This window comes from Pleurodeles waltl, chromosome 9, assembly GCF_031143425.1.
Source record: "Pleurodeles waltl isolate 20211129_DDA chromosome 9, aPleWal1.hap1.20221129, whole genome shotgun sequence".
Classification (NCBI taxonomy): domain Eukaryota; kingdom Metazoa; phylum Chordata; class Amphibia; order Caudata; family Salamandridae; genus Pleurodeles; species Pleurodeles waltl.
This window is the reverse complement of record NC_090448.1, coordinates 375774202-375800826: the sequence shown is the minus strand read 5'-3', so window position 1 is coordinate 375800826 and position 26625 is coordinate 375774202. Positions and strand designations below refer to the sequence as shown.

The 26625-nt window shown below is 43.2% G+C and overlaps 1 protein-coding gene across 3 annotated transcripts in view; it reads right to left on the bottom strand.

Annotated features, from left to right (window-relative positions):
- LOC138259329 (transmembrane protein 87A-like) overlaps positions 1 to 26625 on the bottom strand; it is a 425924-nt gene that overhangs the window by 133702 nt on the left and 265597 nt on the right. For all 3 annotated transcript variants that reach the window (XM_069206965.1, XM_069206966.1, XM_069206967.1), the window contains one exon: positions 2665 to 2764. In XM_069206965.1, the coding sequence (XP_069063066.1) occupies positions 2665 to 2764 (100 nt within the window). The remainder of the gene's footprint in view (positions 1 to 2664; positions 2765 to 26625) is intronic.

Sequence of the window (26625 nt, the reverse complement as noted above, 5' to 3'; positions counted from 1 at the left end):
TTCAATGAAGATAGGGATGTTTGGTATCAAAAATATTGTATTAATAAACCGTCACTAAATCCAGTGATGGATTTGATAATACATGCACTCAGAGGGTACCTTAGAGGTGCCCTCTAAAAACCTACCAACTCTTAACGTGGACAATGACTGTTCAAAACCAGTGCAGCCCTCTTAGACGGAGTTCTGCCCCCGAGGTGAGAGCCAATGCTCTTGAGGGCTCGGAACAAAGGCCTGCTCTGGCAGAGGTGTGACTTCCTCTCCCAGCAGGATGGACATTCCTGAGCGGGGAGCTTCAAAGACCTTGCCCTCTTTGTAATGCTACCCAGGTCTCTACAGATAGTGGAGATGAACAGCGCCCTAGCCCTGACCACACTTTTACTAGCAACACAGGTGGGAAAATTAGTTAAATTAGGAGGAGTGCCCAAGTCATGCCAGCCCCACCCCTAAGGTGGACGGGCTAAAGTGGACACTACTTTTTAAATTCCTCCAATTTGTTTGGAAGGAATTAGGTCACTAGGATTAGGGTTATGCCCACTTCCCAATGGAAGTGGTCATAAAAAGTGTGTAGTCACCCTAAAGGTGAGCAGCCCATTGGCTACCACCTGGCGCTCCTTGTAACACCCCTAAATTCAGTATCTAGGTGGCACCCCTGAACCCTAGAACTCAGATTCCTGATGACCTAAGAGCCTGACACTACAGAGTTGCATGCGCCAGCAGAACAGAATACAGACACCACCTGTCTGCAGCCCTTGACGATCCTGCACCAAAAGACGACCTGTTCTGCAGCCCGTGACCTCCAAAGCTTTAAAGGACTGCCTGCCTTCGACAAAGATCAAGCTCTCCTGAGAACAACAGACCAGTTCAAGAAGAAACCAACTTCAAAAGAAAAGAACTCTGCCCTGAGGAACAGTGAAATAGCCTCTGAACCCACTTCTGCACCCGACGCCCACTGCCTGAGTTCAAGTGGCCCCCTGGTCCTGGGAAGGTTCCCCAGCGATTTTGAGTCCGAGTCCACCTTGGGCTGATCCTTGCTGGACTCTGCTTCAAAGCTTGCAGCCTCAAACTGAAGCTTCCCTCTGACCACGACCTGCCTGGTAAGCCGTTCCCGACACCAAAGGACACCCCTGCACCTGGAACCCCTGGGGAGCTGGACCGTCTGTGTCCCTACGTCCCCTAGCATCAGAACTTACTGAGCAGCTGTGGCTTTTCTTCATTCAGCCTCCTGGCCTGAGCCTGCAGCCTTTTTCCAAACATGATCTCCCCTATTGGTTAACATTGGGAGCCCAACGCTGTGTTGGCACTCTGCACCTGGCCACCCCTGTGCCGCTGAGGGTGTAAGTTTGGTGCAGCTTTGTGGCCCCCCTTGTACTTGCCTCAACCCAAGGTAATCAACCCCTGACACCGCTTTACTAACCTGTGAGCAGCGCATCTTTGTTCCTCCCCAGTCTCCATTGGTTAACATTGAGCATCCAACTCCAAATTTGACCTCTGCACCTGGCTGCCTCTGTGCTGCTGTGGGTGCACTTTGGTCATGATATAAACCTTGCCTGGTGTTAACCTAAAACCCAGAAGACTGGATTTGTAAGTTGTGTACTTACAGGCAAAAATGCATTCTTGTTTTCCTCCCATAGGTTAACATTGCTGAACTGAAAAACTGCACTGTGTTGATTTTTGAAACTGCAAAGTATTTATGCTTTACAATCTACTTACCTGATTACGAAGTTGTTGGGTTTGAAACATACATAAAAAGAAATGTTATTTTTATAAATTGGTCTCAGATTTATTCTTGGAGTGTGTCTCATTTATTGCCTCTGTGACTACAACAAAAAAATCAGCACTACCCTCTGATAAGCCTAACTGCTCGCCCACACTACCATAAATTGAGCATTAGTCCTATCTACTTGTGCCTCTGCAATACCAATTGGGCATCCACTGGACTCTCTGCACAGTGTACTTCATTTTAGTGCACTACATAGAGAGCCAGCTTCCTGCAGTACTGGTTTCAAGTTTACTGCAGGTTCAGTTCAAGATCTATTGCAACATTCATAAGGCCTTACATAGATCTTCCCAGCAAATGTCTCTAAAAACATCCCTACGAGGATAAAGAGCTCTTCCTCCCTTAAGTATAAGACCTCCATCCAGTCACTTCACTCCCAACATAACACCTAGGTTTTCTGTCAAGAATTTGTTATTTAAAAGTATAGTGCTGGGATTTTAGTAAGCTCGCCGCTTATCATTTAGATGTCTAGAGACCAAAGAGAACCGTGTGCATAATAAAAGATATCTAACATAATATAAAATGAAAAAGAAGAGAGAAAAGAGTGAAAGGATTTTGTGGAACATAAACAAAGATGAAATGCACCATAAAGGAAAAAAACAACAGCATGGCCAAAAAGGAACAGTTAGGGCGAACAGAGCAGGGAAAACCATTAAACCTGCAAAACAGTGAATAAACGAAATATAATGGTAAATTCTCAAGTTAGGGAGTAGAGAATTATTTTCAAGCATTGCTATGCTTCAAGTTGACCTTTTTTTTTTTTAACATGCCCCTTATTACATTTCATGGAAGACTCTAGAGGTTAGCTAAAATACAGAAAAGATTTATGCCATCTAAAGCCAGGGTCATTCTACAACCAAACCTCCTATTCAAAAGATTGCACTCACTTTACAATGCCATATCCCAGACTGGCAATTACCACCAAAACACGAGCCAACATGCGCTTCATTGAACACAGGATTTCAGCAAATATCTCAGCACCTAGGACTATAAAAAGAAAGTAGAAAAGATAGATTGAGAGTTGCAAAACAGAAAAGCATCCAGCAGTACATTTTGTGTTGTACAACCTGTAAAGACAGAACATGTTAATTAACTAACATATGTTAGATCACTCTACAGGAGGTCATATAACTGAAGGAGTGGATAACACCCTGATGAGGTTGGTGTCAAGAAGCTTGAGAAACTATAGAGAAGAGCCATCTGTTTTTATGTGCATCTTCTCAAATCTTACAATATAGCAGAGATTTAGGGAGCAGTCTACCTGGGACCTTTGTCCTTAATGTTTCAAATTACAAAGGAAATGAGAATGAAGGACTTAATCACTCTTTGTAAGGTTAATATGATTTTTAAACCAAATTAAACAGGAGTACTGTATGTTTGTTTTGTCTGAGAGTTGTCTCTTTTTTTCTACTAAATTCTCTGTACAAGATGCACATGTGATTATTCGAGCATTCAGATCCAGCTATTCCATTAGATACAAGTAATAAATTATATGGAAAAGATCCAGAGTTATGTATTCAAGTGTTCGGAACTGGCTATTCGGTCATATACTTGAAATGTTCTACAAAAGATAGATGAAATCATTATGCAGCAGTCCTCATTTCTGTAGCCTTTAAACAACATGATAGGTAAACAATTAACTCATGTCATCAAATCTACCATCTCATGTTTGCTGGGAAGGGCTGCAACCACAGGAAAGCCTCTTCTGTAGATATTCCCCAACAATTGGGAAAGAGGGGAAAAAGAACTAGGCATTAGAATCATGAAGCTTATTTTTACTTTTTCTTCCTACGCAGCTGTCCGATCCTAAATTCACTCACAAGTGCTGGAATAGTTACCACAGAGAAGAGTTCTGAGGTAAGTTGTCGTACACCTGCACCTAAATGTCAGCTTGGATCTAAACACTAGTACCTGCCTAAAGTATGTAGAGAGGATCATGTTGCTACTTCAAAAATCTCAGAAGAGTGTTTAACAATCTTGTTGCAGTTTCCCTTCTGTTCAGTGCGCTGTTGTAGTACCTGGCCAGATACAGGTACTATTGTTCTTCTTGATTCAATATTTTGTGCAGCTCACAATCCGCAGGCAATAACCTTACTATATTTCTGCCCCTTTTGCTCAAAGACTAAAAATAAAAAAATTGCTGTGAATTTTGTCTGAAGCACCACCTTTGGTTTTTCTGTGGAAAAAAAATAATATATATATATATATATATATATATATATATATATATAAAATCCACAACAGATGGAACAATATCCACCAGACGGCTGCACTGATCCCTTCATCAACTCCGACTTGTGAGGACAAATCAATATTCAAAGTTGGATTTCTTCAACTTTATTCCATGTAATTACAACAAGGTGTCCTGCAAGGAATGTCAACCTGTTTCGGCAAACGCCTTCTACTGGACATACTTCGCCAAAAAAGACAGCATCTTAATACATAGTTAAAAACCATCATTTGTTTCCATTCCATACTAGTGCAAACTAATGGTGCGGCCATCTTTTAACATGTAAATAACTAAAATAGGCCTGGATTTAGATAACAAAATGCTGCCTTAACCATGACGTATATTGTTTTATACTGACATAGACACTAATAAAACTTGTAATTCTTACAGGCACCAATCAATTGTCATAATAATTACAAACAATACAATAAGCTAAAAGCTATTAATTCTCAATCAAATTAATTTTACTGCCCAATGTAAAAATTTTTTTATCTTAATTGGCTCAATGCCATGTCATAATTAGCACATTTGAAAAATATTATTACATATTATAAGCAAATATTTGATCAATTATTGTTAATCAACCATTTCTAAGTATCTTTAAATATATTTTTTAAAATATTCTTAAATAGTCATATTTTTAAATATTTTTAAATATTTTTAAATATTTTTAAATACATTCATAACAACTAAAATAGTCATTATCCTGTAGTTGAGTATTCAAATTAACTCTCATCATTATTCAAATTAGAAAATGGATAAAATCACTATTATTTTACAAAATTGCAATTTAAAAATAATGATAAAGTGTCAAGTGCTATAAATATTTATAAATAATCTGGCTATAGTGCTGAACTGAGCTAGGGATTTTTGGTCTGGAGCCTTCTTACACAAATGTCATCATATATTATAACCCATACATGGGAGCATTTTATCTTTTAGGTCCTAGATTTACCATCACCATTCAAAGTGCCTGGTATTTCTAACATAAGAAAATTTTTTGTTTTATAAGGCACAATATACTGATTCTTAATCCTTTGTTCAAAATTTTGATATATGCATGTATTAAAAAAAGAAGAAAGAAAAGGCCACTATAGGTAAAGTGCAAAGTGCTAAACATCAAAACCACTTCGACATGAAATGTGTGAGTATCACGTGTTGAAAACAGTGATGGAAAATGTATCTCTTCCCCTAATATCATATAGGTATAGGAAGAAAAAAATCTAAATAAAAAATGAACACATACTATTCTGTGTTTCTCAAGGCAACATAAAAAAATTGAATCACCACTTATTGATGGCGAGTATGGCTATTATACTGTCTGCAAAATCCAATGGATGCTGACTACTGCATCAATAAATATCATTTTCCAATATGTTATAATTAGAAAACATTTCCTATGATATATCATAAATGGACATGTAATTCCGCATCAAGATTGTGCCCCCAAGGAGACTCAGAGCCAAGTAGTAAGATCATCTTGGATTCCATTTGTCTAAGTTCTGATTTTCTTTCACCCGCCCTAGAATTGCTTTTGATAAATGTGATTCCATAGAATATTAAAGTGCTACAGTTGTGTGTATCCCAGAAGTGTTTAGCCAAAGGATACGTTCTATCATGATTTTTGATAGCTCTAAAATGTTGTAGAAATCTGATCTTCAACTTGTGGGTGGTACTACCAACATATTTATTGCGACATCCACATTCAACAACATAGACCACATATTCAGTGTCACGTGATGCGATCCTTAATGTCACAATGGAGTCCATCTAATGTTTGATGGTTTTGCATATTCTGTGCATATTTACATGCCTTGCAGTGGCCACATTTCCAGAATCTCAGACTTTTTTTGCTCAACCAAGATGTATTGTCTTTTATAGAAAATAAACTTCTAGTCAAATGATCTCCTAATGAGCGAGCCTTACGATAGGTTATGGAAGGATGTTGGCCAATGATGTCCCTGATATTTAAATCATTCTGTAGAATATGCCAATTGTTTTGTAATATGTTTTTCAAAGAACCATGTTGTCGATTGAATTCCAAATATATTCTAGGAGGTGATTGTTTTTATCTCATTACTTATAGGTGTGTTCTTAAAAAGTAACTCATCCCTGCTTTTCTCTTTGACTCTGTTCTGTGCATCAACCAAAATTTTGAGGGGATATCCTCTACTTAAAAGTCTTTCTGTCATTGTCATGATTTCTATATCATATCTACTCTCATCAGAACATATTCTGTGAGCCCGCAGAAACTGACTGTAAGGTATGCTCCATTTTAGTGTCGTAGGATGTCCACTATTGGCATGCAGAATGGAATTGCACGCCGTGGGTTTGCGATAAATGGTGGTCTCTAGTCGATCATTTTTCACTTCCAGTAGAACATCTAGAAATTCAATTGTATCTCTACTGAAAGTGGTTTCTAGGTGAATGTTAAACTCATTATCATTAAGTACATTTATATAGTCCAAAAGTGATTGATCAGAGCCATCCCAGATAATGAAAAGATCGTCAATATATCGCACCCACAGTACCACTTTGTCCATGTAGATGTTATTGCCCTCAGACCAAGCCACCTCTTTCTCCCACCAACCCATATATAAATTGGCATACGTGGGAGCATAGGAAGCACCCATAGCCGTCCCTTGTTTTTGCAAAAAACAATCATTATCAAATATTTAGAGGTTATGGGTCAGACAGAATTGTAACATGGACATGAGCATTTCTGTATGTTCAAAAAATTCAATGGGCCGTGTTCTTAAAAAATATCTGCAAGCTTGTATCCCATATTAATGCTTAATGGAAGTGTAGAGAGAAGCCACATCCATAGTGACCATTAGATAATCTTTATGCCAAGGAATATTATGTATCTTGGCGGGGAAATCATTAGTATCACATAGATAGGAGGGTAGTTCAGTAACAAAGGTGCCTAGAAACAGGTCTAAATATCTTGAAGTGTTTTCCAACAGAGACTGATTCATACTAACTGTAGGTCTACACGGGGATGCGATTTATTCTTACGGATTTTAGGCAAAAAATAAATACATGGAATTTTTGGATGTTCAATTTTGAGATATAAATATTCCTCATAATCATTAAGATGTTTATTGTGCCATTCTTTGAGCATCTCATGATAGGTTTTTTGATACAGAGTCATAGAGTTGATCCGTAACTTATCATAATGGTCCGTATTAGTCAATTGTCGGTAGGCTTCTTTAATATAGTCTTGTGTGTCCATGATGACGATATTACCGCCCTTGTCTGAGGGCTTGATGATAATAGACGTATTGGATCTTAATGTGTTCAGATCTTTCCAATCTTGTTGGGTAAAATTAGATCTATTCATGCTTTTAGATGGAGTTGTCATACGGAATTAGTAAATGTCCCCAATTACCAACTCATTAAATATATCAATTAGATTTCCACTAGGTAACTGAGGATTAAATTTGCTCGACAGTTTTAAATGACTGGTACTATGATGATCAGTGGTAAAGCCCATCTCATTCAGCATCCTGATGTTCGTATTAGTGTCCTCATTGGTTGAATGTCTATGTACATTGCTCTCTTTAGCTAAATCATTTTAGCAACCAATTCTGTACTATCTGCAATACTGAATCCTGAAGAAGGAGCCTTACTGCTCCCACTTTGGGCAAAAGAGATTTTATCCTTATTGGAAAAGTGTTTAATCAGTCGTAGTTTGCGAACAAATTTATAGAGTTCAATACGTATGCTGACATAATCCCACTGAACATGAGGACAGAAACTAACCAACTATATTTCTGCCCCTTTTGCTCAAAGACTAAAAATAAAAAAAAATCTGTGAATTTTGTCTGAAACACCACCTTTGGTTTTTCTGTGGAAAAAAAATAATATATACATATACATATATATATATATATACATATATATATGGAAAATGTCACTTACCCAGTGTACATCTGTTCGTGGCATGAGACGCTGCAGATTCACATGCTGTGCACATCCCGCCATCTAGTGTTGGGCTCGGAGTGTTACAAGTTGTTTTTCTTCGAAGAAGTCTTTTCGAGTCACGAGATCGAGGGACTCCTCCCCTTTCGGCTCCATTGCGCATGGGCGTCAACTCCATCTTAGATTGTTTTCCCCGCAGAGGGTGAGGTAGGAGTTGTGTATATAGTAATAGTGCCCATGCAATGGAGTAAGTATGTATGTACATAATGTGACTAAAAGTGATATATTTACAAATTTACAAATGTATAAGTTTATTATTATTATTTTTTCAACTTAAAACGGCTACAGGCTACCGGGGAGGTGGGAGGGCGCATGTGAATCTGCAGCGTCTCATGCCACGAACAGATGTACACTGGGTAAGTGACATTTTCCATTCGATGGCATGTGTAGCTGCAGATACACATGCTGTGCATAGACTAGTAAGCAGTTATCTCCCCAAAAGCGGTGGTTTAGCCTGTAGGAGTTGAAGTTGTTTGAAATAATGTCCGTAATACTGCTTGTCCTACTGTGGCTTGCTGTGTCGTTAACACATCCACGCAGTAATGCTTGGTAAATGTATGAGGCGTAGACCATGTGGCTGCCTTACAGATTTCAGTCATTGGTATGTTTCCTAGAAAAGCCATGGTGGTGCCCTTCTTTCTAGTGGAGTGTGCCTTTGGTGTAATAGGCAGTTCTCTTTTTGCTTTTATATAACAGGTTTAAATACATTTAACTATCCATCTGGCAATGCCTTGTTTGGATATTGGATTCCCTGTATGAGGTTTTTGGAAAGCAACAAACAATTGTTTTGTTTTGCAAATTTGTTTGGTTCTATCAATGTAGTACATTCCTTTTGATGTCTAATGTATGTAATGCTCTCTCAGCTACAGAATCTGGTTCTGGAAAGAACACTGGGAGTTCCACTGTTTGATTTAAGTGGAACGGTGATATGACTTTAGGTAAGAATTTAGGATTTGTGCATAGAACTACTTTATGTTTGTGTATTTGTATAAATGGTTCTTGTATGGTAAAGGCTTGTATTTCACTTACTCTTCTGAGAGATGTGATAGCTATTAGAAAGGCTGCTTTCCATGTTAAGTACTGTATCTCACATGAGTGCATGGGTTCAAATGGTGGACCCATGAGTCGTGTTAATACTATGTTGAGGTTCCACGAAGGAACTGGTGGTGTTCTTGGTGGGATAATCCTTTTCAGACCCTCCATAAATGCTTTTATGACTGGGATTCTGAATAATGAAGTTGAATGCGTAATTTGCAGAGAAGCTGAAATTGCTGTTAGATGTATTTTAATGGATGAGAAAGCTAACTTGGACTTTTGTAAGTGTAGTAGGTAGCTTACGATATTTTTTGTAGATGCGTGTAGTGGTTGGATTTGATTATTATGGCAGTAATAAACAAACCGTTTCCATTTATTTGCGTAGCAATGTCTTGTAGTAGGTTTTCTAGCCTGTTTGATGACCTCCATACATTCCTGTGTAAGGTCTAGGTGTCCGAATTCAAAGACTTCAGGAGCCAGATCGCTAGACTGAGCGATGCTGGACTCGGGTGTCTGATCTGCTGTTTGTGTTGAGTTAACAGATCTGATCTGTTTGGTAGTTTGATATGAGGCACTACTGACGGCTCTAGTAATGTTGTGTACCAAGGTTGTTGTGTCCAAGTTGGTGCTATTAGTATTAGTTTGAGTTTGTTTTGACTCAACTTGTTTACAAGATACGGAAGGAGTGGGAGAGGGGGAAAAGCGTAAGCAAATATCCCTGACCAACTCATCCATAATGCATTGCCTTTGGAATGTCGCTGTGGGTACCTGGATGCGAAGTTTTGGCATTTTGCGTTTTCTTTTGTTGCAAATAGGTCTATTTGCGGTGTTCCCCACTTTTGGAAGTAAGTTTGCAGTATCTGGGGATGAATTTCCCATTCGTGGATCTGTTGGTGATCCCGAGAGAGATTGTCAGCTAACTGGTTTTGAATTCCTGGTATGAATTGCGCTCTTAGGCGAATGTGGTTGTGAATTGCCCAATGCCATATTTTTTGAGCTAAGAGACACAATTGTGTCGAGTGTGTCCCTCCCGGTTTGTTCAGATGATACATTGTTGTCATGTCTGTTTTGACAAGAATGTGGTTTGTGGGTTATTAGTGGTTGAAATGCTTTCAACGCTAGAAATACTGCTAGTAGTTCTAATTGATTTATATGAAGTTGTTTCTGTTGAGTGTCCTATTGTCCCTGGATGCTGTGTTGGTTGAGGTGTGCTCCCCACCCTACCATGGAAGCATCTGTTGTGATCACGTATTGAGGCACTGGGTCTTCGAAAGGCCGCCCTTGGTTTAAATTTATAGTATTCCACCATTGAAGCGAGGTGTATGTTTGGCGGTCTATCAACACTAGATCTTGAAGTTGACCCTGTGCTTGTGACCATTGTGATGCTACGCACTGTTGTAAGGGCCGCATGTGTAATCTTGCGTTTGGGACAATGGCTATGCATGAGGACATCATGCCTAGTAGTTTCATCACTAATTTTACCTGGAACTTTAGGTTTGGGTACATGGCCTGTATTAAGTTTTGGAATGCCTGTACCCTTTGTGGACTTGGAGTGGCAATCCCTTTTTTTGTGTTGATTGTTGCTCCTAAGTACTGTTGTATCTGATACGGCTGTAGGTGTGATTTTTGGTAGTTGAGTGAGAACCCTAGCTTGTGAAGGATTTCTATAACGTATTTTGTGTGTTGAGAACACCGTTCTTGCGTATTGGTTTTGATTAACCAATCGTCCAGATACGGGAACACATGTATTTGCTGTCTTCTGATATGGGCTGCCACTACGGCAAGGCATTTTGTAAAGACTCTTGGTGCTGTTGTTATCCCGAATGGCAACACTTTGAACTGATAATGTACCCGTTGGATTACAAACCTTAAGTATTTTCTGTGGGAAGGATGAATGGGTATATGGAAATACGCATCCTTGAGGTCTAATATTGTCATGTAGTCTTGTTGTTTGAGCAAGGGGGTTACGTCTTGAAGTGTCACCATGTGAAAGTGATCTGATTTGATGTAAAGATTTAGTGTTCTGAGATCTAAGATGGGTCTTAGAGTTTTGTCTTTTTTGGGTATGAGAAAGTACAGGGAGTAAACACCCGTTCCTTTCTGATGATTGGGTACTAGTTCTATTGCATCTTTTTTCAACAACGCTTGGACCTCCAGCTGTAATAGATCCATGTGTTGTTTGGACATGTTGTGTGTTTTTGGTGGCACATTTGGTGGAAATTGTAGGAATTCTATGCAATAACCATGTTGGATAATGGCTAGAACCCACGTGTCTGTTGTTATTGCTTCCCAGTATTGGTAAAAATCTGTTAGTCTCCCCCCCACTGGTGTCATGTGTTGGGGATTTGTGACACTGAAGCCACTGTTTATTTTGAGTGGTTTTGGGACTTTGGAATTTTCCCCTAGTTTTAGGGAACTGTCCACCTCTGTATTGTCCCCGAAAACTTCCTCTCTGATACTGGCTCTGGTATGTGGGTCTGGTTTGTGAGGTTGAGGGTTCTGTACTTTGTCCACGAAACCCCCCTCTAAATGGTGTTTTCCGAAATGTGCCTCTGCCCTGTGGGGAGTAGAGCGCACCCATGGCCTTGGCCGTATCTGTGTCCTTTTTAAGTTTCTCGATAGCAGTGTCCACCTCCGGCCCAAACAACTGCTGTCCGTTAAAAGGCATATTAAGCACCGCCTGTTGAATTTCGGGCTTGAATCCTGAGGTGCGTAGCCATGCGTGTCTCCGTATGGTGACCGCTGTATTTACAGTCCTTGCAGCTGTGTCTGCTGCATCCATTGCCGACCGTATCTGGTTATTAGAGATACTTCCACCACCTGTTGTGCACGCTTTTGGAACTCTTTGGGTAGATGTTCTATGAAGTGTTGCATTTCGTCCCAATGAGCTCTATCACATCTCGATAGCAAGGCCTGTGAATTAGCAATGCGCCATTGGTTGGCTGCTTATGCCGCAACTCTTTTCCCTGCTGCGTCAAACTTGCGACTTTCCTTGTCGGGTGGTGGTACATCTCTCGAGGTGTGTGAGTTGGCCCTTTTGCGAGCTGCACCTACTACCACTGAGTCCGGTGTCAATTGCTGCGTGATGTACACAGGGTCTGTTGGGGGAGGTTTGTACTTTTTCTCCACCCTAGGAGTGATGGCTCTGCCTTTCACAGGCTCTTGAAATACTTGCTTTGCGTGTTTCAACATTCCTGGTAACATAGGAAAACTCTGGTACTGACTATGTGTGGACGACAGAGTATTAAACAAAAAGTCATCTTCAATTGGTTCTGCGTGCAGGGTGACATTGTGAAATGCGGCTGCTCTGGACACCACCTGTGTGTAAGCAGTACTGTCTTCAGGTGGTGATGGTCTTGCTGGATAACTGTTGGGACTGTTGTCTGAAACAGGCACATCATAAAGATCCCATGCATCAGGATCATCTTGGCTCATCCCTGTGTGCGTTGGAGACTGCATCATCGGTGGGGTAGCCATTGGTGATGGTTGTGGTGAGCGATGTGGTGATGGTGGCGGAGTTACTTGTTTTGCCACCTTTGCCTGTGGTTGTTTGTCTTTTTCTTGGAAAGCAAGGAATGGTTTCTTACCTGTAACTCCAGTTCTCTCGTAGGGGTATTTCCATGATAGTTATAAGCACTGAATAGTTCCGCGCGCCTGCGGGGACCCCGGAGCACTGTTGTGTAGTATATTCTTAAGTGCAATCATCAGCTCCTTGACAAAAAGGTCTGTGAAAAACACTTAAGAATAACAATGCGCAGCCTATGTGAACAGCTACACAAGCCAAAATTGTTAGAAGAAAAAACAGTTGTAGTGTAAATTTCACATTTAAACCTCTATTTATTCTATAAATACATAAATAAATACATTCTCATATTTTATTTACACCTCTCATGAGAATAAAACAATGTAGGGCAGTGTAGCCCATAGGCTGCCATTATACAGAATGAAAATAGAGCTGTGCCTTTAAGAAAGTAAAGTCTTCCTGTTTCCCATCATGCACAGCAAAAGGCAGTTGCCTCAGTTCTTTTTTGGAGGCTATTAACCTGACATGAAGAAAAACAAAACATTTGTTGGAGTACCAACCTCCATAATATTCATATTCTGTGTCAACTCCACCGGGGAGGAGGGAGGGTTGCTTATGACTATCATGGAAATACCCCTACGAGAGAACTGGAGTTACAGGTAAGAAACCATTCCTTCTCTCGTAGGGGATTTCCATGTATAGTCATAAGCACTGAATAGAGTAGCAAGCCCATCCCCATAACCGCGGTGGAGTAGATATAAGAATACTGAGAAAAAACATGAATCATGCAAACAAATTCTTGAGCAAAGCCTGTCCAACCTGAGCATCTGCCCTAGCGTCTGTATCAAGGCAGTAATGCTTAGTAAAGGTATGGACCGACCTCCAAGTGGCAGCCTTGCATATTTCTGCCAAAGGGACATTTCTCATCAAGGCTACAGTAGCTGCTTTCCCTCTGGTAGAGTGGGCTTTTGGCCTACCACCAAGGGATTTGTTTGCTAACTGATAACATAACATTATACATGAAACAATCCACCTGGATAAAGATTGTTTAGATGTGCCCAAACCTGTTCTGATTGGGCCATAGTTAATAAAAAGCTGTTGTGATTTTCGTAAGCTTTTTGTCCTGTCCAAGTAAAATGTCAATACTCTCTTTACATCCAGAGAGTGCAGAGTTCTCTCAGCAGGAGTAGCTGGATTCTGAAAGAAAGTCGGTAATGAAATTGTTTGGTTCACATGGAAGTCGGAGACTACCTTAGGTAGAAATTTTGGATGAGTTCTCATTACCACTTTTGTAGAATGAAAAACCGTGTAGGGTTCCTGCGCGCAAAGGGCCTGGATTTCGCTGACCCTACGCGCTGAAGTGATTGCCACTAGAAAAGCAGCTTTCCATGTGAGATGCTGCAGCAATGCCTTGTGTATCGGCTCGAATGGCGTCAGCATCAGACGTGATAAGACAACGTTCAGTTCCCATGGAGGAGAAGGCTTTCTAATGGGAGGAAAAACCTTCTTTAAACCTTCTAGGAAATCCTTAATAATCGGCATCCGAAAAAAGGACGTTTGTGAAGGACTCTTTCTGTATGCCGTTATCGCCGCCAAGTGAACTTTTATTGACGACAGTTGTAAGCCCGATTTTGCCAAACTTAACAGGTATGGCAGGATAGATTGTTCTCCACAGGAAACCGGGTCAATGTTGTTGTGTAAACACCAAATGCAGAATCTCTTCCACTTGCTTGCATAGGCTGATCGTGTGGAAGGGCGTTTTGCTTCCTTCAGAATTTCCATACAGTCCTGAGGTAGGTTCAAGTGTCCATATTGCACTAGCTCAGGAGCCATGCTGCCAAACTCAACAATGAGGGGTTGGGATGAGATATCTGCCCTCTGAACTTCGTGAGAAGGTCCGGACGATATGGTAGCCTGATGTGTGGTTTGAGTGACCGGTGAAGAAGGTCTGGGAACCACCACTGGCGTGGCCACTCCGGAGCAATTAGGATCATTTTGGTCTGAGCATTGGACAGCTTCTGGAGGACCGCCGGAATCAGGGGAAGCGGTGGAAAGGCGTAAAGAAATGCTCCTGACCAGCTTATCCACAGGGCATTCCCCAGTGTCCCTGGATGGTAATATCTGGAGGCGAAGTTTTGGCATTTTTTGTTTTCTGGGGTTGCGAATAGGTCTGTAGAGGGGGTACCCCAGAGTGCGAAAATGGAATGAACGACGTCGTCGTGTAGTACCCATTCGTGGTTCTCGTTCATTACCCGACTGAGGGCATCCGCTTGAACATTCTGGATGCCGGGCAGGTGAGTTGCCACTAGCGACAGGTTCCTGGCTAGAAGCCAATGCCAGATTGTCTGAGCCTCTCTGGATAAAACTCTGGACCTGGTGCCTCCTTGTTTGTTCACGTAGTACATAGTGGCCACGTTGTCTGTCTGAAGAAGGAGAGTTTCCGTTCTCAGAGAGGGAAGGAAGGCTTTGAGCGCAAGGTGGACTGCGCGAAGTTCCAGCAGGTTGATGTGATAGAGACTCTCTCTCTGTGACCACTCGCCTTGGACTCGAAGATGTTCCATGTGCGCCCCCCATCCGAGCAGTGACGCATCTGTTACGATGGTTTGAGATGGAGGCCGTTGTTGGAACGGAATCCCCACCAAGAGATTGCTGGGTAAGCACCACCACTTCAGGGATTGTAGGGTGTGAGGAGAAAGAAGGACTTTGTTCTCCCAATCGTCCCTCAGTTGACACCACTGATCCTCTAGATTTTCCTGCAATGGTCTCATATGGAGGCGAGCATTGGGAACCAGATGGATACAAGACGCCATCGAGCCCAGTAGAGAAGCTATTATTCTTGCAGTGGCTTGAGGTCTTTCCTGCAGTTGTTTGCATTTTTGGAGAATCGATAACCGTCGTTCCTCCGAAGGAAACACCTTTCCTAGCCTGGTATCTACAATGGCCCCTAAGTAATGCAACCTCTGAACAGGTGTTGCTGTAGATTTCAGAAGATTGACTTGAAGACCAAGTTTTTGTAGCAGTTGTAGAGTCCATTCGAAATGGTGCTGTGCCTCGAGACAGCTGGAGGCCTTTATGAGCCAATCGTCTAAATAGGGGTAGACGAATATTCGCTGTTTCCTCAAGTGGGCGGCTACTACCGCCATGCATTTGGAAAAAGTTCTTGGCGCTGATTTTAGGCCGAAAGGTAGAACTGCAAATTGGTAATGGCGTTTTCCGACGGTGAACCTTAGGAATTTTCGGTGTTTCTTGGTTACTGGGATATGAAAGTAAGCGTCGCAAAGATCTATCGCACATAGCCAGTCGCCCTGACGTAGATGTGGGTAAATTTGGTGTAAGGCTAACATCCTGAATTTTTCTTTGCGAATCCATTTGTTTGCTGTCCTCAGATCTAAGATGGGACGAAACTCTTGTTTGTCTTTTTTCGGAACAAGGAAATATCTCGAATAAATCCCCTTCCCTTGTTGGCTGATGGGAACGGGTTCTATGGCTCTTTTCTGCAATAGGATATTGACCTCTAACTGCAGAGCTTCGAGATGGTGGTTGGCTGTTTTGGGTGGAACAGATGGTGGAGAACTGGTGAATCTGAGAGCGTAACCATGTCTCACAATATTCAATACCCAGGCGTCTGTTGTGATGCGTTGCCACTCGTCCAGATGATTTGCGATACTTCCCCCTACCGGAGTGGGTAACGGAGGAGGGGGAAGCAAAGATTCAGGGCTTAGACGTGGGAGCTTGTCGAGGTGTCTGGGTCTGAGGTGTTGAACGACCCCTTGTCGACCTTCTGGAGAAGCCCCTCTGATGCTGCTGCTGTTGCTGAGGGCGTGAAGACGTCCAATGTGGAGCCTGATACCTGTGGGTGAACAGTCTTCTTTGATATGGGCGGAATCCTTTTCGCTGTTCCTTAGGTCGCTCCATGCCTACCGCTTTCAGGGTATCCAGCTCCGACTTCATTCTGGCCATCTCATCATCGGCATGAGAGCCGAACAAAGTGGAGCCTGAGAAAGGCAGGTTCTGTATCCTCTGCTGTGCTTCGGGTTTAAGCGATGTAAGCCGCAGCCATGCATGTCTCCTGAGCGCTATACCATGAGCATAGTTATGTGCGGATAGTGTTGAAGAATCCGCCGCAGCACTTATAATCTGGTTAGAAACCATAGCTCCCTCGCTCACGACCTCTAGGAAATCTTCCCTTTTGTCCCTAGGGAGATGCTCCGCGAACTGCAGTATAGAGTCCCAGAGGGATCGATCATATCTCCCTAATAAAGCAGTGGCACTGGCTGCTTTCATGGTGATGGATGCCGTCGAGCATACTTTTCTTCCTGCAGCATCGATCTTTCTGCTCTCTTTGTCTGGGGGAGCAGAGGAAGACGGTGACGTCGAATGCGATTTCTTCGCTGCCACTATAACTACCGAGTCTGGTACTGGGTCCGACCTCAAGAATAGAGGATCTTGCTCTGGTGGACGGTACTTTTTAATGAGTCTGGAAGGAGCAGACTTTGTTGTAGCCGGCGTGAGAAAAATGTCCATTGCTGGCTCAATAAGACCCGGAACCAGTGGAAGTAAAGGTCGTGAAGATGTCCTTTGATGCAAGGTCTCAAAGATCACTGATGTCGATGGGGCCGGAGCTGCTAGCGGGATATTCAGCTTGGTTGCCCCTCTTACTAAGACCTCCTGAAAAGTGTTGACATCATCTATGGGAGACACTCTTGGGGATGGTGAGTCCGATAAGGTTGGAGAGTAGTCTCGTGTGGACGATGAAGAATGTCCATGATGTGATTCCTGACGACGGTGCCTAGAGGTAGATGTACGCCTCGAGGAATAACCAGAACGCCCTGCAGATCGCGTTGGAGTCCTCGGAACAGGTTCTGGAGGAGGCGCCGGAAGAGGAGCCGTAGGTGTTACCGGCGTCTGTGGTAACGGCGACTGCCTTTGCGAGAGCTGTGGCGATGCTGGAAGTAGGATAAGCGAGGCCGAGGATTCCGAGGTTGTATAAACCCTTCTAGGCCTCTTAGATGGTCTTCTCGACGTCGAAGCACTCCTCGACGTCGAACTGCGGTGACGGCGAGTGCCTCTAGACGTCGACTCGTCTCGCCGCTGAGAATCTCTCGACGACGAACCTCGACGTCGGTGCAGTGACGGTGAACGCCTCCGACGGCGAACACTCTCTCTCGACGGCGATCTCCCTCGCCGTGTCGACGGCGAGCCCGACTCGGATCTCCTTGACGTTGACTGTGTTCGCCGTGTCGACGGCGACCCAGATCCTCTCGACGTCGGGTGTCTTCGCCGCCTCGACGGCGAAATAGCTGTCGACGGCGAACAATGCCTTTTTCTCGCCGGCGAAGCACTCCTCGACGGCGAACATGTTGGCGCCGTTCCCTGCTTCGACGTCGACGCTCTCGACGTCGTCGGAGATCTATGTCGTTTTTCAGCAGGTCTGGAAGGAGTCATGGAGGAAACAGGTTGAGCCCTGGTAGAAGTCTGACCTTCTCCTCGCTCTGTAGTGGAATGGCCACTTTTTCTCCTGTCCTCTCTCGCCTGAAGTCGGATCTTCTCTCTATCACGAAGGGTTCTTCTATAGAAGGTTTTACAAATGTCACACGACTCCGGTTTGTGGCTGGATGGAAGACAAATTATACAGACCCTATGTGGATCTGTTTTAGCCTTCTTTCTTCCACAAGAAGGACATTTATCAAAAAGTGAAGGCATTTCTAACTAGAAAAAACCTCCAAATTCTGTCAGAATTTGACAGAAATCAGTAGAAAATGATCACTCAAAGGTAAAAACGTCGAGTGAAAATGAAATTCAGAAGATATTTCAATGAATTTCTGTCACAAAAGCTTTTGTGAGGTAGAGCTCAATGCTTCAGGGTCCTGTCAGCAGGAGCCGGAAAAAAGAACTGAGGCAACTGCCTTTTGCTGTGCATGATGGGAAACAGGAAGACTTTACTTTCTTAAAGGCACAGCTCTATTTTCATTCTGTATAATGGCAGCCTATGGGCTACACTGCCCTACATTGTTTTATTCTCATGAGAGGTGCAAACAAATCCCTTGGTGGTAGGCCAAAAGCCCACTCTACCAGAGGGAAAGCAGCTACTGTAGCCTTGATGAGAAATGTCCCTTTGGCAGAAATATGCAAGGCTGCCACTTGGAGGTCGGTCCATACCTTTACTAAGCATTACTGCCTTGATACAGACGCTAGGGCAGATGCTCAGGTTGGACAGGCTTTGCTCAAGAATTTGTTTGCATGATTCATGTTTTTTCTCAGTATTCTTATATCTACTCCACCGCGGTTATGGGGATGGGCTTGCTACTCTATTCAGTGCTTATGACTATACATGGAAATCCCCTACGAGAGAAGGAATGGTTTCTTACCTGTAACTCCAGTTCTCTCGTAGGGGTATTTCCATGATAGTCATAAGCAACCCTCCCTCCTCCCCGGTGGAGTTGACACAGAATATGAATATTATGGAGGTTGGTACTCCAACAAATGTTTTGTTTTTCTTCATGTCAGGTTAATAGCCTCCAAAAAAGAACTGAGGCAACTGCCTTTTGCTGTGCATGATGGGAAACAGGAAGACTTTACTTTCTTAAAGGCACAGCTCTATTTTCATTCTGTATAATGGCAGCCTATGGGCTACACTGCCCTACATTGTTTTATTCTCATGAGAGGTGTAAATAAAATATGAGAATGTATTTATTTATGTATTTATAGAATAAATAGAGGTTTAAATGTGAAATTTACACTACAACTGTTTTTTCTTCTAACAATTTTGGCTTGTGTAGCTGTTCACATAGGCTGCGCATTGTTATTCTTAAGTGTTTTTCACAGACCTTTTTGTCAAGGAGCTGATGATTGCACTTAAGAATATACTACACAACAGTGCTCCGGGGTCCCTGCAGGCGCGCAGAACTATTCAGTGCTTATGACTATACATGGAAATCCCCTACGAGAGAAGTTTCCTTTTCATTCGGATTGGAGGGAGAGTTCAGATTTTTCCTGTCTCCTTTTGAATGTGGAGCCTTCTCTGTGTGTAATCTGGCTCCCCTGCTTCTAGCTCCTGTCCGAATTTGTGTCCTTGCATTTGTGAGGACAGGCCTTGTTCCTCAGTGTAGGAACTTGGTTTCGGCTCCGAAGCCGGATGTTTCGGTATCGGAACCTTTTCAACTGTCTTTTTTGGCTCCGAAGACACTTTTTTAGCTTTCGGTGTTCCGATATCTCGGTGCAGACTTATTTCGGTGCCGGTATCTCTATGTCGAGATTGCTCTGACCCGGTGTCTCGGTGTCGAGTCTGTTCTGTGCCGGTATCTCGACCTGAGTCGGATTACTTCGACACATGTGTGCCCTTTTTCGGTGCCGATGGACGGTCACCTAATTTTCGGGTTAAGCCATGGCCTGTCGGCGGTGGCGTCCCCTGGGCTTTAATGTATTTTCTGTGAGTTTTGGCCAGGGGTGTTTTACTCACGGTTTTCGGCATCTGTTCGGTTTCGGCCTCGTCCGAGTCAGCAATGGAGAAGGTTTCTTCTTCCTCCAAGCCTTGGTGTCCTGACGGCGCCGACGCCATTTGAAGTCTTCTTGCTCTCCGGTCCCTTAGCGTTTTCCTCGACCGAAACGCTCGACAGGCCTCGCAGGTATCCTCTTTGTGTTCGGGAGACAAACACAAATTACAGACCAAATGCTGATCTGTGTAAGGATACTTGTTGTGGCATTCGGGGCAGAAGCGCGATGGGGTCCGTTCCATTAGCCTTGAAGACGCACGTGGTCGGGCCAACCAGGCCCCGCAGGGGAATCGAAACCCCGAAGGGCCACCGGAGCTCTTCCAAATTCGGTGTCGATCTGCGTTAACTAACCCAATACCGAACGCAAACAATACCGTCGAATTTTCCGAGATTTAACTAACTTTCCGAACCGAAACACAGAGCGAAGAGGAACACGTCCGAACCCGATGGCGGAAAGAAAACAATCTAAGATGGAGTCGACGCCCATGCGCAATGGAGCCGAAAGGGGAGGAGTCCCTCGATCTCGTGACTCGAAAAGACTTCTTCGAAGAAAAACAACTTGTAACACTCCGAGCCCAACACTAGATGGCGGGATGTGCACAGCATGTGTATCTGCAGCTACACATGCCATCAAACATGTATATATATGGAAAATTTCACTTACCTAGTGTACATCTGTTCGTGGCATGAGACGCTGCAGATTCACATGCTGTGCACTGCTCCTGCCATCTAATGTTGGGCTCGGAGTGTTACAAGTTGTTTTTCTTCGAAGAAGTCTTTTCGAGTCAAGGGACCGAGTGACTCCTCCCTTTCGGCTCCATTGTGCATGGGCGTCGCCTCCATCTTAGATTGTTTTCCCCGCAGAAAGGTGAGGTAGGAGTTGTGAGTATACTAGAGGTGCCCATGCAATGGAGTAGTAATGTATGTACATAGTGTGTATTAAAATAATATTTATTTACATATTTACAATTTTTATGCAACAAAAATGACTACAGGCTCCCGGGGAGGTGGTAGGGCGCATGTGAATCTGCAGCATCTCATGCCACAAACAGATGTACACTGGGTAAGTGACATTTTCCGTTCGATGGCATGTGTAGCTGCAGATACACATGCTGTGCATAGACTACAAAGCAGTAATCTCCCCAAAAGCGGTGCTTAGCCTGTTGGAGTTGAAGTTGTCTGAAATAATGTTCTTAATACAGCCTGCCCTACTGTGGCTTGTTGTGTTGCTAACACGTCTACACAGTAATGCTTAGTAAATGTATGAGGCGTAGACCAGGTGGTTGCCTTACAAATTTCTGTCATTGGTATATTTCCAAGAAAAGCCATTGTGGCGCCTTTCTTTCTAGTGGAATGTGCCCTTGGTGTAATGGGTAATTCTCTTTTAGCTTGAAGGTAACAGGTTTGAATGCATTTAACTATCCATCTGGCAATGCCTTGTTTGGATATAGGGTTACCTGCGTGAGGTTTTTGGAAAGCTACGAACAATTGTTTTGTTTTATGAAATTTTTTCGTTCTGTCAGTGTAATACATTAGTGTTCTTTTTAGGTCTAATGTATGCAAGGCCCTTTCAGCTACTGAGTCTGGTTGTGGAAAGAAGACTGGGAGTTCTACGGTTTGGTTTAGATGGAATGGTGATATGACTTTGGTAAGAAATTTGGATTTGTACGGAGAACCACTTTATGTTTATGTATTTGTATAAAGGGTTCTTGAATAGTAAATGCTTGTATTTCACTCACTCTTCTAAGTGATGTGATGGCTATTAGAAAGGCTACTTTCCAAGTCAGAAATTGGATTTGACAAGAATGCATGGGTTCGAATGGTGGGCCCATGAGTCGTGTTAATACAATATTAAGGTTCCACGAAGGTACTGGTGGTGTCCTTGGGGGTATGATTCTTTTTAGTCCTTCCATAAATGCTTTAATAACTGGGATTCTAAAAAACAATGTTGTATGTGTAATCTGCAGATAGGCAGATATTGCAGTGAGATGGTTTTTAATGGAAGAGAAAGCTAAATTAGACTTTTGTAAATGTAATAAATAACTTACAATGTCTTGTGTGGAGGCATTTAGTGGCATAATTTGATTAGTGTGACAGTAGCAAACAAATCTTTTCCATTTGTTTGCGTAACAATGTCTTGTAGGTTTTCTCGCTCCATACATTCTTGTGAAATGTTTAAATGTCCGAATTCTAAGACTTCAGTGCCAGATTGCTAGATTGAGCGATGCTGGATTCGGGTGTCTGATCTGTTTGTGTTGTGTTAACAGATCTGGTCTGTTTGGTAGTTTGATAAGAGGTACTACTGACATGTCCAGTAGTGTTGTGTACCACGGTTGGCGAGCCCAGGTTGGTGCTATGAGTATTAGTTTGAGTTTGTTTTGACTCAGTTTGTTGACCAGATAAGGAATGAGCGGGAGAGGGGGAAAAGCGTAAGCAAATATCCCTGACCAGCTGATCCATAGAGCATTGCCGTTGGACTGAGGGTGTGGGTACCTGGACGCGAAGTTTTGGCATTTTGCGTTTTCTTTTGTTGCAAATAGATCTATGTTTGGTGTTCCCCAGCGGTGGAAGTGATCCTGTAGGATCTTAGGATGTATTTCCCATTCGTGAGTTTGCTGTTGATCTCGACTGAGATTGTCGACTAACTGATTCTGAATGCCTGGTATGCTATTAGGTGAATGTTGTAGTGACTTGCCCAATGCCAAATTCTTTGTGCTAAGAGACACAGTTGTGACGAGTGTGTCCCCCCCTGTTTGTTGAGATAATACATTGTTGTCATATTGTCTGTCTTGACAAGAATGTGTTTTTGGGCTATTAGTGGTTGAAACGCTTTTAATGCTAGAAATACTGCTAGCAGTTCCAAGTGATTTATGTGAAGTAGTTTTTGTTGATTGTCCCATTGACCTTGTATGCTTTGATTGTTGAGGTGTGCTCCCCACCCAACCTTGGAAGCATCTGTTGTGATAATGGCGTGAGGCACTGGGTCTTGAAATGTCCGCCCTTTGTTTAAATTTATAGGGTTCCACCATTGAAGCGAAGAGTGTGTTTGGCGGTCTATCAACACTAGATCTTGTAGTTGACCCTGTGCTTGCGTTCATTGTTTTGCTAGGCACTATCGTAAGGGCTGCATGTGTAGTCTTGCGTTTGGGACAATGGCTATGCATGAGGACATCATGCCTAGTAGTTTCATTACAAGCCTTACCATGTAGTGTTGGTTTGGTTGTATGCTTGATCTTACATTTTGGAACGATTGGACTCTTTGTGGACTTGGAGTGGCAATTGCTCTTCGTGTGTTGAGTGTTGCTCCCAAGTATTGTTGTATTTGGGATGGTTGTAGATGTGATTTTTGGTAATTTATAGAAAACCCTACTTTGTGTAGAGTTTCTATGATGTATTGCGTGTGAAATTGACATTGTTGTTGAGTGTTGGCTTTTATTAGCCAGTCGTCTAAATATGGGAATACGTGCATGTGCTGTCTCCTTATGTGAGCTGCTACTACTGCTAGGCATTTTGTAAATACTCTGGGGGCTGTTGTTATTCCGAACGGTAGCACTTTGAATTGATAATGTTTGCCTTGAATTACAAACCTTAGGTATTTTCTGTGATGAGGATGGATGGGTATGTGTAAATACGCATCCTTGAGATCCAGTGTTGTCATGTATTCCCACTTTTTTAGTAAGGGAACTACTTCTTGAAGTGTTACCATGTGGAAATGATCTGATTTGATGAAGAGATTCAGTGTTCTGAGATCTAAGATAGACCTTAACGTTTTGTCCTTTTTTGGAATGAGGAAATATAGTGAGTAAACGCCTGTTCCTTTTTGGTGATTGGGTACGAGCTCTATTGCTTGTTTCTGTAACAGTGCTTGGACCTCTATATGTATTAGGTCTAAGTGTTGTTGAGACGGTCTGCGTTTTTGGTGGCACATTTGGTGGGAATGTTGTGAATTCTATGCAATAACCATGTTGGATAATTGATAGGACCCATGTGTCTGTGGTAATATGTGTCCAATTGTGGTAGTATTTAGTTAGCCTCCCCCCCACTGGTGACAAGTGTTGGGGTGTTGTGACATTGAAGTCACTGCTTGCTAGGGCTTGGTTTGGTGGGTTGGAATTTTCCACTTCCTCTTGGGAACTGTCCTCTATAGGAACCACAAACACCCCCCCCCCCCCCCCCTCTGATATTGTGACTGATAGGTGGGTTTTGTTTGGGAGGTGGAATGTTCAGATGTTTGTTGCCGAACCCCCCCTCTAAATTGTGGTTTCCTAAAAGTGCCTCTGAGTTGTGGGGAGTAGAGCGCGCCCCTGGCTTTAGCCGTGTCCGTGTTTTATTTTTATTTTTTCGATGGCAGTATCGACTTACGGCCCAAACAACTGTTGTTGGTTAAACGGCATATTTAATACCGATTGTTGAATTTCTGGTTTGAATCCAGAACTCCGCAGCCATGCATGCCTGCGAATGGTTACAGCCGTGTTGACAGTCCGTGCTGCTGTATCTGCAGAGTCTAATACGGACCTTATCTGATTGTTCGATAAGGCCTGTCCCTCTTCAACTACTTGCTGGGCACGTTTTTGGTGTTCCTTGGGCAAGTGCAGTATGATGTTTTGCATCCCGTCCCAGTGTGCCCTGTCTTAGCGTGCAAGTAGGGCTTCCGAATTTGCAATTCGCCATTGATTGGCTGCTTGTGATGCTACTCGCTTGCCTGCTGCGTCGAATTTTCGACTTTGTCAGGTGGTGGAGCATCCCCTGACGATTGAGAGTTCGCTCTTTTCCTTGCTGCCCCTACAACCACTGAGTCCGGTGTGAGCTGTTGCGTTATAAACAATGGGTCTGTTGGAGGTGGTTTGTATTTCTTTTTGACCATAGGCGTGACAGCTCTTCCTTTTACAGGCTCTTGGAAGACCTGCTGTGCGTGCTTGAGCATGCTCGGTAGCATTGGCAGGCTTTGATAGGATGCATGCGTGGATGCCAGAGTGCTAAAAAGGAAGTCATCCTCCACTGGTTCAGAGTGCATCGCTACGTTGTGGAACGTAGCTGCCCTTGCTAGTACCTGCATATATGCTGTACTGTCTTCTGGTGGTGACGGCTTGGTTGTTATCCGATATTGGTGGATCATATAAATCCCATGCATCAGCATCATCTTGGGTCATCCCAGTATGTGTGGGTGACTGCATTATTGGTGTTCCCACCGGCGACAATTGTGGTGAGTGCAGTGGGGATGGTTGTGGTGAGACCTGTGGTGTTGGTGTCTTGTCTCTAACCACTTTGGCCTTTGGTTGCATTTTTGTTTCTTGAAATGCAAGTTTTCTTTTAGATTTGAGTGGAGGTAAAGTCTGAATCTTGCCAGTATCCTTTTGGATATGTAACCTCTGTTGCCTTTGGTCAGGTTCCTCTATATCCAACTCTTGCTCAAATCTATGTCTTTCCTTGAGTTGCATGGAACGTCCTTGCTCTTCAGTGTATGAGGTTCTTTTCGGCTCCGAGGCCGCTTTTTTCAGTACCGAAGTTTCTGATGTCATAGTCTTTTTCGGTTCCGAGGAGCTTTTACGGGGTTTGCTCGATTCGATCACTCGGTGTCGAAATCTTTCAGTGCCGGAATCTCGACCGGAGTCGGAAGTCTTCGGCAACTCTTTGGCCTTTTTCAGTGCCGATGTTATCTGGTCACCTTCCTTTCGGTGGGTTGAGCCACGGCCTGCTGGCGGTGGCGTCCCCATGGCCTTAAGTTTTTTGGTGTGACCCTGTGTTTGGGACGGGGCAGGTTTACTCACGGTTTGTTGCACCGTCGGGGGTCGTTCACTGTCGGATTCATCCGAGTCCGTCTCTTGGATGGAGATTCTTTCCTCCTCCTCAACGTCAAGCTGTTCTTTCGGCTTCGACGCCATTTGCAGTCTTCTTGCACGTCGATCTCTCAAGGTCTTCTTCGATCAAAACGCTCGGCAAGCTTCACAAGTATCTTCTCTGTGTTCGGGTGACAAACACAGGTTACAGACCCGATGCTGGTCTGTATAAGGATACTTTGTGTGACACTTAGGACAGAAACGGAAGGGGGTCCGGTCCATTAGTCTGGGACGACGGGTGTGGTTGGGCCGACCAGGCCTCGGTGAAGAGTGGAAGCCCAGAAGGGCCGCCAAAGCGGTCTTGATGTTGGTGCCGATACACTAACACTAAACAGGTACCGAGTGATAACAATACCGTCAAATTTTCGATACTTTAGCTAACTTTCCAGATTTGAAATACGGAGCGAAGAGGAACACGTCCGAACCCGATGGCGGAAAGAAAACAATCTAAGATGGAGTCGACGCCCATGCGCAATGGAGCCGAAAGGGAGGAGTCACTCGGTCCCGTGACTTGAAAAGACTTCTTAGAAGAAAAACAACGTGTAACACTCCGAGCCCAACACTAGATGGCAGGAACAGTGCACTGCATGTGTATCTGCAGCTACACATGCCATCGAACATTATATATATATATATATATATATATATATATATATATATATATATATATATATATATATATCACACAGGGGCCATAAAAATGCTAGGGTTGTATCTCAACCACAGAAGATGCTGTTACGTTCTTT